The 12,803-nt window shown below is 42.8% G+C and overlaps 2 protein-coding genes across 7 annotated transcripts in view; one reads left to right on the forward strand and one right to left on the reverse strand.

The window, feature by feature from the left end:
- FGF9 (fibroblast growth factor 9) overlaps positions 1-12,803 on the reverse strand; it is a 250,548-nt gene that overhangs the window by 213,478 nt on the left and 24,267 nt on the right. The window contains exons 1-2 of one of the 4 annotated variants that reach the window (XM_054718678.1): positions 7,205-7,287; positions 4,617-4,774 (exon numbers count right to left, since the gene is read on the reverse strand). In XM_054718678.1, coding sequence (XP_054574653.1) covers positions 4,617-4,675 — 59 coding nt within the window. In that variant the 5' untranslated portion in view covers positions 4,676-4,774; positions 7,205-7,287. Of the gene's footprint in view, positions 1-4,616; positions 4,775-7,024; positions 7,288-12,803 lie in introns of those variants that run through there. The other 3 variants (XM_054718679.1, XM_054718677.1, XM_054718680.1) reach the window with 3 other exon arrangements.
- Positions 7,504-12,803, forward strand: part of MICU2 (mitochondrial calcium uptake 2) — a 117,176-nt gene continuing 111,876 nt past the window's right edge. For 2 of the 3 annotated variants that reach the window (XM_054718674.1, XM_054718675.1), the window contains exon 1: positions 7,504-7,773. In XM_054718674.1, the coding sequence (XP_054574649.1) occupies positions 7,588-7,773 (186 nt within the window). In that variant the 5' untranslated portion in view covers positions 7,504-7,587. The remainder of the gene's footprint in view (positions 7,774-12,803) is intronic. The other variant, XM_054718676.1, reaches the window with a different exon arrangement.

Raw genomic sequence — 12,803 nt, forward strand, 5'->3', positions numbered from 1 at the left:
AACACTCTCTTCCTCACTTTTCCCCTTTTGTTGTCCTGTTTCTATTACCCTATTCCTGCTGTAGATTTTCCCTATTCCTTCTTTTTACTCTGTTAAAAATTCATACCAGTTATATATCTAATTTCTGATCCACTGCTACAAGTCCATACATACTTCTTTCTTCTCTTTATTCACTATCCAATTTTTTTCTCTCCTCCCTTTTTTTCCTGTTTGTTTGTAGTTGTTGTTGTTGTTTTGTGTTTTTTAATGTTTTTTTATTTTATTTGGTTTTCCCTTTTTTCTCTCTGTCCTATTGTTGTTCTTTGATTATTGATTATATTGGTATTTTTGCTTGTGTGATTGTTTTTTTGGGGGGTTTTTTTGCTTGTTTTTCATCTCCTTGCTTGTTATTAATTGTTGTTTGTAGTTTGCATTCATCTCTGGGTGTTAGTTGTTTGCATTTTTTTGGATTTGTTGTTATTATATTGAGTTCTCTCCCCATATAAATAGTTTTTCCCCCTTCTTTTTCATTCTCTTTCTTTTCTCTCTTTTTTTCCTTTCCTCAATATCATTTTTGCACTCTCTCTTTTTTTTATCCCCTAATTCTCTTTTCTCTGGTGGTCACCTTTATTGGGGGTTATTAGTATCATGAATACACTTGTGTTCAGTGCCTTGTAAATCCTGCCTTGTTGTGTTGTGTTTTGTGCCTTTAAGTCAATGCAGAAGAGAGAGAGCTACAAAACTAGAAACCCGGAGAGGAGAGATCACGGGGAGACAAAGAAATAGCCCGAATATGAAAGAAAAGGAGGCATCACCAGAAAAGGAAGTAAACGAAATGGCAAGCAATATGCCAGAGAAAGAATTCAGAGAAAGGTCGTAAGGTCGCTGAAAAGGCTGAAAGAAAAATTCAACAATATGGGTAAGAACCAAGAGGAAATGAAAAATGACATTGCTGCTATAAAGAACTCAACAGAAAGCATCAAGAATAGACTAGAAGAAGCAGAGGACTGCATCAGTGAACTAGAAGATAAGATGGGAAAAAATACCCAAGTAGAGCAGCTTCTAGAAAAAAAATTAAAAAGGAGGAGGAGAGCCTAAGGGAACTTTGGGACAACACAAAACAACATCCGCATAATGGGGTGCCAGAAGGAGAGGAAACAGCAAGGAATAGAAAACCTGTTTGAAGAAATAATGACAGAAAACTTCCCTGATATAGGGAAGAAAAAACCCACACAAATCCAAGAAGCTCACAGAGTCCCAAGCAAAATGAACCCCAAAAGACTGACGCCAAGGCACATTATAATTAAATTGGCAAACACCAACAACAAAGTAAGAATCTTAAAAGCAGCCAGAGAGAGACAGAAAGTTACATACAAAGGAACCCCCATCAGACTAGCAACTGATTTCTCAACAGAAACACATCGGGCCAGAAGGGAATGGAATGAAATATACAAAGTCATGCAAAGGAAGGGTCTGAATCTAAGAATACTGTACCCAGCAAGGCTATCAATCAAAACTGAAGGTGAAATCAGGAGCTTCACAGACAAAAAAGGACTAAGGGAATTTATTGTCACCAAACCAGCAATCCGAGAAATGCTAAAGGGTCTGCTGTAAAAACAAAGAAATAGGAAGCAAAGAAGGAACACAGGGGTAAAGAATAAAAATGACGACAAACAAGTACCTATCAATAATAACTTTAAATGTAAATGGATTAAATGCCACAATCAAAAGACATAGGGTACCTGAGTGGATAAGAAAATATGACCCATAAACCTGCTGTCTAGAGGAAATGCACCTCAGAAAAAATGACTCACACACTGGTGGTGAAGGGATGAAAAAGGTTTTTCAGGCGAATGGAAATGGAGAAAAAAAAAAGCGGGATACAATACTTATATCTGACAAATTAGACCTCAAAGTGAAAGCCATAACAAGAGATAAGGAAGGCCACTTCATAATACTAAAGACAGCAATCCAATAAGAAGATATAACTATGGTAAACATATATGCACCCAATACAGGAGCACCCAAATACATAAAAAAACTTCTGTAGAGATTGACAGCAATACAGTAATAGTACGGGACTTTAATACCCCACTAACACCACTGGACAAATCCTCTAAACAAAAAAATCAGCAAAGAAACATCAATCCTAAATGACACACTAGATCAGATGGAATTAACTGACATCTTCAGAACATTTCACCCCAGAGCCACAGAATATACATTCTTCTCAAGTGCACATGTGTCATTTTCAAAGATAGACCATATATTGGGAAACAGGCAAAGTCTCTTCAAATTCAAGAAGATAGAAATCATATCAAGCATCTTCTCAGATCATAATGACATAAAACTAGAAATCAACTAAAATAAAAACAATAAAAAAAAATCAAACACCTGGAGGCTAAAAATCATGCTATTAAACAATGACTGGGGTACCAAAGAGATCAAAGAAGAGATAAAAAGCATCATGGCAACAAATGACAATGAAAACACAACAATCCAAAATCTATGGGACACAATGAAAGCAGTCTTGAGAGGAAAGTTCATAGCTCTACAGGCCTACCTCAGAAAAACAAGAAACAATGGTAACAAATTATCTAACAATACAATTCAAAGAGTAAGAAAGAGAGCAACAAGAAAAGCCCAGTGTAAGCAGAAGGAAGGAAATAATAAAGATCAGAGTGTAGATAAACAACATAGAGACGAAAAAAAAAAAAAAAAAAGAACAATACAAAAGATCAATGAAACCAAGAGCTGGTTCTTTGAAAGGATAAACAAGATTGATGAACCTCTAGCCAGGCTCACCAAGAAGCAAAGAAGGGGATCCAAATAAACAAAATCAGAAATGAAAGAGGTGAACTAACAACCAATCCCACAGAAATACAAACGATTATGAAAAAATACTATGAACAACTCTATTCCAACAAAATAGACAACCTGGATGAAATGGACAAATTCTTAGAAAAATACAAGCTCCCAAAACTCAACTAAGGAGAATCAAAAAACCTGAATAGGCCAATAACTACCAAAGAAATTGAAACAGCGATTAAAAATCTTCCAACAAACAAAAGTCCTGGATCGAACAGATTTACAGGGGAGTTTTACCAAGCATTCAAAGAAGAACTAAAACCTATCCTCCTCAGACTATTCCAAAATATGCAAGAGGAAGGCACACTTCCAACCTCTTTCAATGAAGCCAGCATTACCCTAATCCCAAAACCAGATAAAGACACCACAAAAAAAGAGAACTACAGGCCAATATCCTTGATGAACATAGATGCTAAAATCCTCAACAAAATTCTAGCAAATCGGATTCAGCAATACATTAGAAAGATCATATACCATGACCAAGTGAGATTTATTCCAGGGATGCAAGGATGGTACAATACCTACAAATCAATAAACAAACTGAGAGACAAAAATCACATAATCATATCAATAGATGCAGAAAAAGCATATGACAAAATCCAACACCCTTTCTTGATAAAAACTCTTAGCAAAGTTGGACTAGAGGGATCATACATCAATATAATAAAAGCCCTATATGACAAACCTACAGCAATCAAGGCTCAACTACAATAGGACAGTGCACACAGAGCTCCGGTGACTGGGAAGGCTGAGACACTGGGCCCTACAGGACACCTACTACATAAGACCACTCTACCAATTCCAAGAGACATAGCAGCTCTACCTAATACATAGAAACTAACACAGGGAAGCAGCCAAAAAATGTGGAGACAAAGAAACATGTCTCAAATAAAAGAACAGAAGAAACTGCCAGAAAAGGAACTAAACTACTGGATACAGAGTTCAAAACAATGGGTATATGGGTACTCAAGGAACTTAATGAAAATTTCAAAGAAATAAGTGAGACCATCAAAGACATGAAAAAGGAACAGTTAGAAGTGAAGGATACTAACTGAACTGAACAGTCATTTACAGGAAATGAACTGTAGAGGACTCTGAGAATCAAATCAGTGATTTGGAATATGAGGAAGCAAAAAACACCCAATCAGAAGAGCAAAAAGAAAAAAGAATCCAAAAATATGAAGATAGTATAAGGAGCCTCTGGGATAAGCATACCAACATTCACATCATGGGGTGCCTGAAGGAGAAGAGAGGGAGTAAGAAACTGAAAACCTATGTGAAGAAATAATGACAGAAAACTTCCCCTACCTGATGAAAGAAATAAATATACAAGTCCAAGAAGGGCAGAGGGTCCCAAACAAAAGGAAATCAAAGAGGCCCACACCAAGAGACATCATAATTAAAATGCCAAGGGTTAAAGACAAAGAGAGAATATTAAAAGCAGCAAGAGAAAAGCAGTTAGTTACCTACAAGGAATTACCCATAGGACTGTTAGGTGGTTTCTCAACAAAAACTTTGTAGGCCAGAAGGGAGTGGCAATAAATATTCAAAGTGATGAAAAGCAAGGACCTACAACCAAGATTATTCTACCCAGCAAAGCTACCATTTAGAATTGAAGGTCAGATAAAGAGCTTTGCAGACAGGAAAATAAATGAGACCATCAAAGTTCATCACCACTAAACCAATATCACATGAAATGTTGAAGGGTTTTCTTTAAGGAAAAAAAAAAAAAAGATCAAAAATATGAATGCCCAGCTGGAGTGGCTTACTGGTTGAGCATCAAAATATGAACCAGGAGGTCATGGTTCAATTTCCGGTCCGGGCACATTTCTGGGTTGTAGGCTCGATCAGGGGTGTGCAGGAGTCAACTGATCCATGATTCTCTCTCATCATTGATGTTTTTCTATTTCCCTCTCCCTTCCTCCATCTGGAAAAAAAAAAAAAAAACACCACATATTTTAAAAATTAATAAATAAACGAACAAGGAATCTAAAGAAAATAAACTGATGAATAAAATAGAACCAGAAGCATGGAAACATGGAACAGACTGACTGATACCATAGGGAAAGGAGGGGGTGGGAAAAGACTAACCAAATAACTTATATGCATATAACGCATTACCCAGGTGAAGGCCTGGGAAGGGGTAGGATCCAGGTGGAGGAGGGCAACAGGGCAAAAAAAAGGGGGGAATAACATCTGTGATACTCTAACAATAAAGATTTTTTTAATATAAATTTAACATTCAGTAAATAGGGATTGCCTGAAATAAAGAGAGTGGCTCTGTCTGGGTCTTTATAAGTATACTAGAAGCCCAGTATCCAAATTCATGCACCAGTGGGTTCCCTCGGCCTGGCCTGCAGGATCTGGTCGAAACTGGCTCTCCAACATCCCCCAAGGGGTCCCAGATTGCGAGAGGGCGCAGGCCAAGCCCAGGGATCCTACCAGTGCACAATTGGGGCCAGGGAGAGACGTGGGAGGTTGGCCAGTTGGGGAGGGACCGCGGGAGGGCTCCACGGCGTGTATGGCCCATCTCGCTCAGTCCCGATCGGCCAGACTCCAGCAGCAAGTTAACCTACTGGGCAGAGCATCTGCCCCCTGGTGTCAGTGCACATCATAAAGACTGGTCGACCGGATGACTATCTGCCCCCTAGTGGTCAGTGCACATCATAATGAGCGGTTGAGCGGCCTTACCATATCATTAGCATATTACACTTTGATTGGATGAACAGATGACTGGATGACCAGACACTTGGCATATTAGGCTTTTATTATATAGGATACTTCATCTAAGTGATATATCTGGGATAGGATATGATTTACCAAAAAAAGAGCAGTTAAGAATATGAGGATAGGTACACACAGAGAACAAATTGATGATCACCAGAGGGGAAGGGGGTTGGGGGGCTCGGTGAAAAATGGTGAAATGATTAAGAAATATAAATTGGCAGTTACAAAATAGTCAGGGGATGTAAAGTACAACATAGGGAATATAGTCAATAATCCTATTAATAAAGAGCTAATATGCAAATGGTCATCACACCCTCACACCATAATGGCTCAGACACTCAACACTGGGGAGAGAGGAATGGGGATCAGCCAGGCTGCGGCCCGGGAGAGGGACAAGCCGCCCGCCCCACGGTGCTGGGTGCCAGTGCCTGTGGCTGTGGCCGGGAAGAGGGACAAGCCACCTTCCCTGTGGTCCCAAGCACCTACAGCTGCAGCCCAGGCAAAGCCACCCGCCCAAGTCCCCTGCAGCTGTGGCTGATGTTGGCAAAGCTGGCCCAGGTCCTGGGTGCCTGCGGCCAGTCAGAGGGAGGGAAGCCCAGGTCCCAGGTGCCTGCGACCAGCTGGAGGATGGAATCCTGAGTCCTGGGTGCAGGGCAAGGCAGAGGCAGTTAGGGGCGATCAAGCCAGCAGGGGAGCAATTAGGGGCGACCAGGCGGGCAGGCAGGCAGAGGGGTTAGGGGCGATCAGGCAGGCAGGCAGGTGAGCGGTTAGGAGCCAGCAGTCTCAGATTGCGAGAAGCAGTCGGACATCCCCCGAGGAGTCCCGGATTGGAGGGGGTGCAGGCCAGGCTGAGGGCATCGGTGCACAAATTTCGTGCACCAGGCCTCTAGTATTGCATATTAGCTCTTTATTAATAGGATTATTGACTATATTCTCTATGTTGTACTTTACATCCCCTATTTTGTAACTGCCAATTTATATTTCTTAATCAATTTATATTTCTCTAGTATTGTAATAACTATTTAAGGTGCCAGGTGAGTACTTGAAATGTCAGGGGGACCACTTTGTAACGTAGACAATTGTCTTTGCTGTACACATGCAACTAATACAAACTAATATTGAATATTATAAACTTTAATTAAAATATAAAAATATTTTTTAAAGAATATGACGGTAGGAGGGATGAACAAAACAGACGGGAAGGACACTTAATTTTTTTTAACTTTGCCAGTTTTGCAAGATGTAAAAAGTTCTGGATATGGATGGTGTGATGGTTGGACACCCGTGCGAATGTACTTAATGCCACAGAACTGTAGACATAAAATTGGCTACGATGGTAAATCTTATGTTATGTATATTTTACCACAATTTAAAAATCAAATTTAAGCAAGATGACTTAGCTGCTTAAGTAAGCCAAGTAGAAACAATTCTTTATACCAAGGCTGCTTACTAGAGGCAGGTCATCTAATTCATGGTATTTGAAACGGCATGTGCGAAAGGATCTGCAGACTTCTGAACAACAGGAGAGCGTTAAGAAACCGTTGGTACAGGCAGGCGTGTGGCATGAAGAGCAAATGCAGCTCTCAGGCACCTGCAGCGTGTGGGGCTCCGCGTCCCAGCCCCTCCACACCTGGTTCCGGTTCGGACGCGTTCCTAGGAGGCAAACTGCGGGGCTGCTGTCAGTCATCATCAGTTAACTGTGCCGCTTCCTGCACAGGGCGGAGCCAACCGCCCAGACCCCTCAACGACCTGAGGAGACACGCTGGCTTACGGACGGGCACTTCCTCCACCACAGGGCTCCTTCCAGCCTCGGACCGGGGCCTGTCTGGCTGCTCGGTGTTTCTCCAGTTCCTCTCGGCCGGCCGGCGGCAGAAGGTACTCCTTTCCGCCGCCCCAAATCCTACGCAGGGCAACCAAGGCGCAGGCGCTGAAGGCGGGGCGGAGGCCGCAGATCTCGCGAGGTCAACGGGTGCGAGCGTTCTCCCGTGAAGGGGCGCGGATGCTTCCGCAAACATGGCGGCAGCGGCAGCGCGGAGCGCTCGACTAGTGGCCTGGGGCGAAAGGCTGCGGCGCGGAGTGGCTGCCAGACCCGTGGCGGCGTCACTGGCCGGCGTCGCGCTGGCAGGAGGGGGAGTGGCATGGTACCACGGCCTCGTGAATGTGGCCGCGCCACAGGGCCGCCACTCTGTCCTAGCGCAGGTAGGGAAGGGCCCTCTGCACCGGCCGCCCCAGCTCCTCCGACGCCCGGCCCGGGACCGTGGGGGTGGGGTCAGGTTCGGGCCGGGCGGGGAAGACCCCACAGGGTGGAGGAAGAGCCCCGCCGTGCCCAACTCCACGGACAAACGGCGACCACACAAAAGTGGTGGTGAAGACAGAGGGCGTGTCCTGACGCAGCCCTGAGTTTGTCTCTGCGCGCGCCCCTCCGTCCCTCCCTCCGTCCCTCCGTCCCTCCGTCCCTCCCTGGGCAGAGAAGTGGTTCGCAGATCCGCCCGCAGGTGGTTTTGTCCAGTTAACCTATCTGGGCGGACCTAAGCGTGTACGACTGCTTCTTTGATGAAGTTATCCTAATAGATGATTTTCATTTAATCGTAAAAATGTTAACCATTAGAATTAACCGGCTGATAATTTCCAGATTTTATGATCAACTGTATAATGCTTCAGTAGACTGTTGAGCACTGAGTAAAAGACGTGTCTTCTAAAAACCTCCATGTGTTAAAATAAAGGTCAAATTCCCCTAGTCCTCCTGTATAATAAAACCCTAATATGCAAATCGACTGAACAGCAGAAGTGCCAGTCGCTATGACGTGCACTGACCACCAGGGGTAAGACGCTCAATGCAGGAGCTGCCCCCTGGTGGTCAGTGCTCTCCCACAGGGGGAGCACTGCCCAGCCGGAAGCTGGGCTCCCAGCAGGTGAGTGTAGCAGTGGCAGGAGCCTCTCCCACCTCCGCTGCAGGCGGGTGGTAAGGAGTGAGGGGTCCCGGACTGCGAGAGCCCGGGACTACGAGAGGGATGTTTGACTGCCGGCTTAGGCCCAAGCCGGAAGTCAGACATCCTCCAAGGGGTCCTGGACTGTGAGAGGGCACAGGAGGGGCTGAGGGACACCCCTCCAATATGCCCCCCTCCTCCCCCCCGCCCCGTGCATGAATTTCGTGCACCAGGCCTCTAGTGTAATATAAAATGCCTATGTAAAACATTTGAAAAACTACTTTTAAAATATTTTATGGGCATTTTAGTATATTTTTGTGTGGATTTTTTTTTAAAATGTGCCGTTTATTGAATGCCCATTATATTCTTTTTAAAAAATCTTTATTGTTGAAAGTATTACGTATGTCCCCTTTTTCCCCCATCCATCCCTTCCAGCCCATGCCCCCACCCCCGCCCCAGGCCCTCACCACCCCTGTGTGAATTTTTTTTGAAAATTAAAAGTATTCTTTTTCTGTTCGTTTGTTAGATTTACATTAGCTTTTCTCACAAAAAAATACCAAGAACAGTCTGATACAACAAAAAAGAGGAAAGCAGGCCGTGTGAGTTAAAATTATTGACAAATAACATCGTTTACTTAATAAATGAAGATGTCACATAGAGAAAACATGCAATAACTAATTGTCCTGCATCCTTACACCATTTCTGATCACAGGTAGCAGGATCTATCTTTCAGTGTTTTATGGCATTTTTATTAATCTGTGTCAAGCAGTTTATTCATCATTGGTTTCTCTACTTGTGTATTCTCGACCCCTTAATTCATCTTAAGATGCTTTGGTTAACCTTCCCAACGGAAACCCTTAGTGTCTTGATCTACCTAGGATAAAATCCACCTTTTTAAATTTTGTCATTCAGAGCCCTCTAGTCACACTTGGACCTGTCACTGCTCAGACACACTTTCCAGCCAAAGTGGATTCACCCCTGTCCCCAGAACAAGCAATTTGTAGAGAGATTTCAGTTCATCTGTCTCATTGCTTTTTTCTGGCCCACTTCTAACCTGTTTGTGTTTTAAATTCCTGACATGACACTAAAAACTACACCAGTGTGGTAGTTTGGATTCTCCCTGGCTCCCTCCCCTCCCCTCCTTCAGCCTAGTTAAAGAAATACAGACAACATTTTATTATCAGTTTTTTTACAAAGTCTATCGACACATCCTTTACCACCAGTGAAGATGACTACACATTCCTCTCAGCAGCAGTGGTTGAATACAACAGGGATTGAGAGGCCTGTAGTTTGAAAACTCTCCCTCCATCTCATCAATTCTGATAACACTTTCTGAGGAGGGACTTGCAGTCCCTCCCCATAGCTACCACCAGCATGTGCATAGTTGAGAATTACTGACATAGATGTGTACCATCTCTTCGTATTACTTTATTTTATATATTAGTTCTAGTATAGTTATTTTGCTTAGTATTGCAAGGTGATAAAATCTTTCTGATATGGATTTATAATAATAGTGATAATGTTCTTCATTTTCAATCATCACACTACGTGATTTTTCCAATAAAAATTGTAGTTTTATATTCATCAAATTCTACACTTTTCTTTTTCCCATTATGACCAACAGCCTTGCATTTATGAGAGTCAATCAGGAATTAACAGTAGAATTCAAAGTCACAAAACAGCAAATAAATTGGAATATTCTTTTTTCTTTTCTTCCACAATTACTGAAGTACCTTCTCTGTGCTAAGGCAGCATGCAAAGAATGGGGATTTGAGGCTTCCAGTTTATGGGGAGAGCGATTTTCACAGTGTGCTGTGATAGGGTAGTAAGTGAGGCAATGGGAGCACATTGGAAGTGCATTCAGCACAGTCTTGGTTTCCTAAAGCAATGTGAACTGACACCTGTAGATGATTAGGAGTCTGCCAGACAAAAAGTGTGGGAAGAATATTGCAGGCATTAGCATTGCCAAAGCCTAAAGGTAAGGATTTCACTCCGTAGAACATGAGCTGCAAAATATGGGGTTCAAGATGGCTTAAGTGGTGGCAGGCAGTCAGATCATGAAGTGCTCCTTAAGCCATATGACAAAAATGTTTATCTGAGGACAGAAGGGAACTAGTTTAGGGGTACTTACCCTTCATGGGCCCAGGCATAGAACGCAGGGAGTCTATGAACTTAGATTAAAAAAAGATTACATTTTTGTTTTCATTGACCTATACTTAACATTTTCTTCAATTATGAATGTGTTAACAGTAACCGACTTTGCATCAATAGAAATCTCAGATATTTTCCATTATAGTTGTTACAGCTATCAGTATCACTTCTTTGAAATTAGATCACCTGTATTTTTTAAACCTGCCACCATATGGTTATTTAATGCATAAAGAATTACATATATTACTATATCACAAATATAGAAGGATGGAGTGCCAAGCCAAAGCTGTGTTTAAAGTGGCTAAATTCAGTTTGTAATTAGTGTGCCTTTCCTCCAAGCTTCAATCCATCTGTGTTCATATGCATGTTTGCAGTTCTAAAGCATTTTCACTGATCTATGAGTAGTGGGTTATTAATTTGCAGAATGTTTCTTAATTTAGATTTGATTGATGCCTCATGATTTAGGCTTTTTGGGTTATGAATAACACTAAACCATGCTGTGTTCTTGTCAGTGCATGATGTTAGGAGGCACGTGATGCAGATTTCTACTGATGAAATTAACTTTCATCATTTAGTAAGATTAGGTATCTGCCAGGTTTCTTAGCTGTAAAGTTAATGTATATTTTGTACTCATCTATACATACAAAAGCCGAAGTCATCGAACGACAGGCCGGTAGCTGTGACGCGCACTGACCCAGACCGTGCTGCTGGGGCCCTGACAGCCCTGAATCTGGTTCACCCGCGCCCCGACCCTGACAGGAGGGAGGAGGAGCCCGATTCCTGGTGGAATCAGCCGTTGGTTAGCTTGCTGCTGGGGCCAACCTCCCGCAGTCCCTCCCCCCAGCAGGCCGCTCCCCAACCCCCATTGGCCCTGATTGCCAGCCAGGCCGAGGGACTCCACCCGTGCATGAATTCGTGCATCGGGTCTCTCGTTAATAAGTATTTTGGAAAGTGGTACTTTGAGACTTTGTGGAGCTTCCTCTTTTCCACTGTTCATCCATTCATTTATATCTGTTTGGACTCATGGATTCTTGTTTTATCCAAACGTTTCAATTCATGACTGTCATGTTTGTGTGGATACTAGATTTCCCTGTATGTAACCAGTGTTCCAAAAGCTGTGCCCATTCTTCTCACCCCGGGCAAAGGAGGAGGAGGAAGAAAAGGGCTGCAGACAATGATTGATTTGGTTGATTGATTGATCAATCTCAGAGAAGAGCTTTCAGCATAGTAACAAAATGACAGGTAACTTGCCTAGGATATGGTCAATGATAATCTCTGAAATGTCAAACAAATAAAGGGAAAGAGGGAAGAGGGTACCTGGAAAGCAGGTAGGGAGACAAAAGTAGACATCCTCCCCCACTCTTAAACTATATTTAAATGTGTTTATTTATGCTGACCTTAATACTGAAAGGATTCTAAGTGGCTTAGAAAAATGCTACTGCAATTTATAGTTTTTAAATGGAGAGGAAAATAAAAAATACAAGATGAAGCTTTAAAAAAGATTAAGATGTATGCTGTGAGATTCTGTATTATGCTTGATTTTAAACTTAGCAACAAATTCAAAGAGGAAAACAGGCCAGTTATTTGCTTCATAATACTGTGTAACGATGTTTCTGTGAACAACAGACTGCAAGTACGATATACCATACAGATGATGTAGTGAGGTGTACCATCTAGATTTGTGTAAGTGCCTCTGATGTTTGCCCAACCACAAAACCACAGAACTTATCCCTGTCATTAAGCGACACATGACTATAGTCAGTTGCTCAGAAGCATAACTAATTCTGAGAATAAAACAGTATTTTCTTCTGTTTCATAAAGAAGATACTGTAGCATCATTATCCTATATAATAAAGAGGTAATATGCAAATTGACCATTATTCCAACACACAAGATGGCTGGCAGGGGAGGGCAGTTATGGGCCATCAGGCCAGCAGGGGAGGGCAGTTGGGGGCGACCAGGCCTGCAGGGGAGGACAGTTAGGGGTGACCAGGCCATCAGGGGAGGCATTAGGGGCAATCGGGCTGGCAGGGGAAGGCAGTTGGGGGTGACCAGGCTTGCAAATAAGGGAAGTTAGGGGTGACATGCCAGCAGGGGAGGGCAGTTGGGGGCGACCAGGCCTGCAGGGGAGGACAGTTAGGGGTGACCAGG

Source organism: Eptesicus fuscus, chromosome 7 (assembly GCF_027574615.1).
Source record: "Eptesicus fuscus isolate TK198812 chromosome 7, DD_ASM_mEF_20220401, whole genome shotgun sequence".
In the NCBI taxonomy this organism is placed as follows: domain Eukaryota; kingdom Metazoa; phylum Chordata; class Mammalia; order Chiroptera; family Vespertilionidae; genus Eptesicus; species Eptesicus fuscus.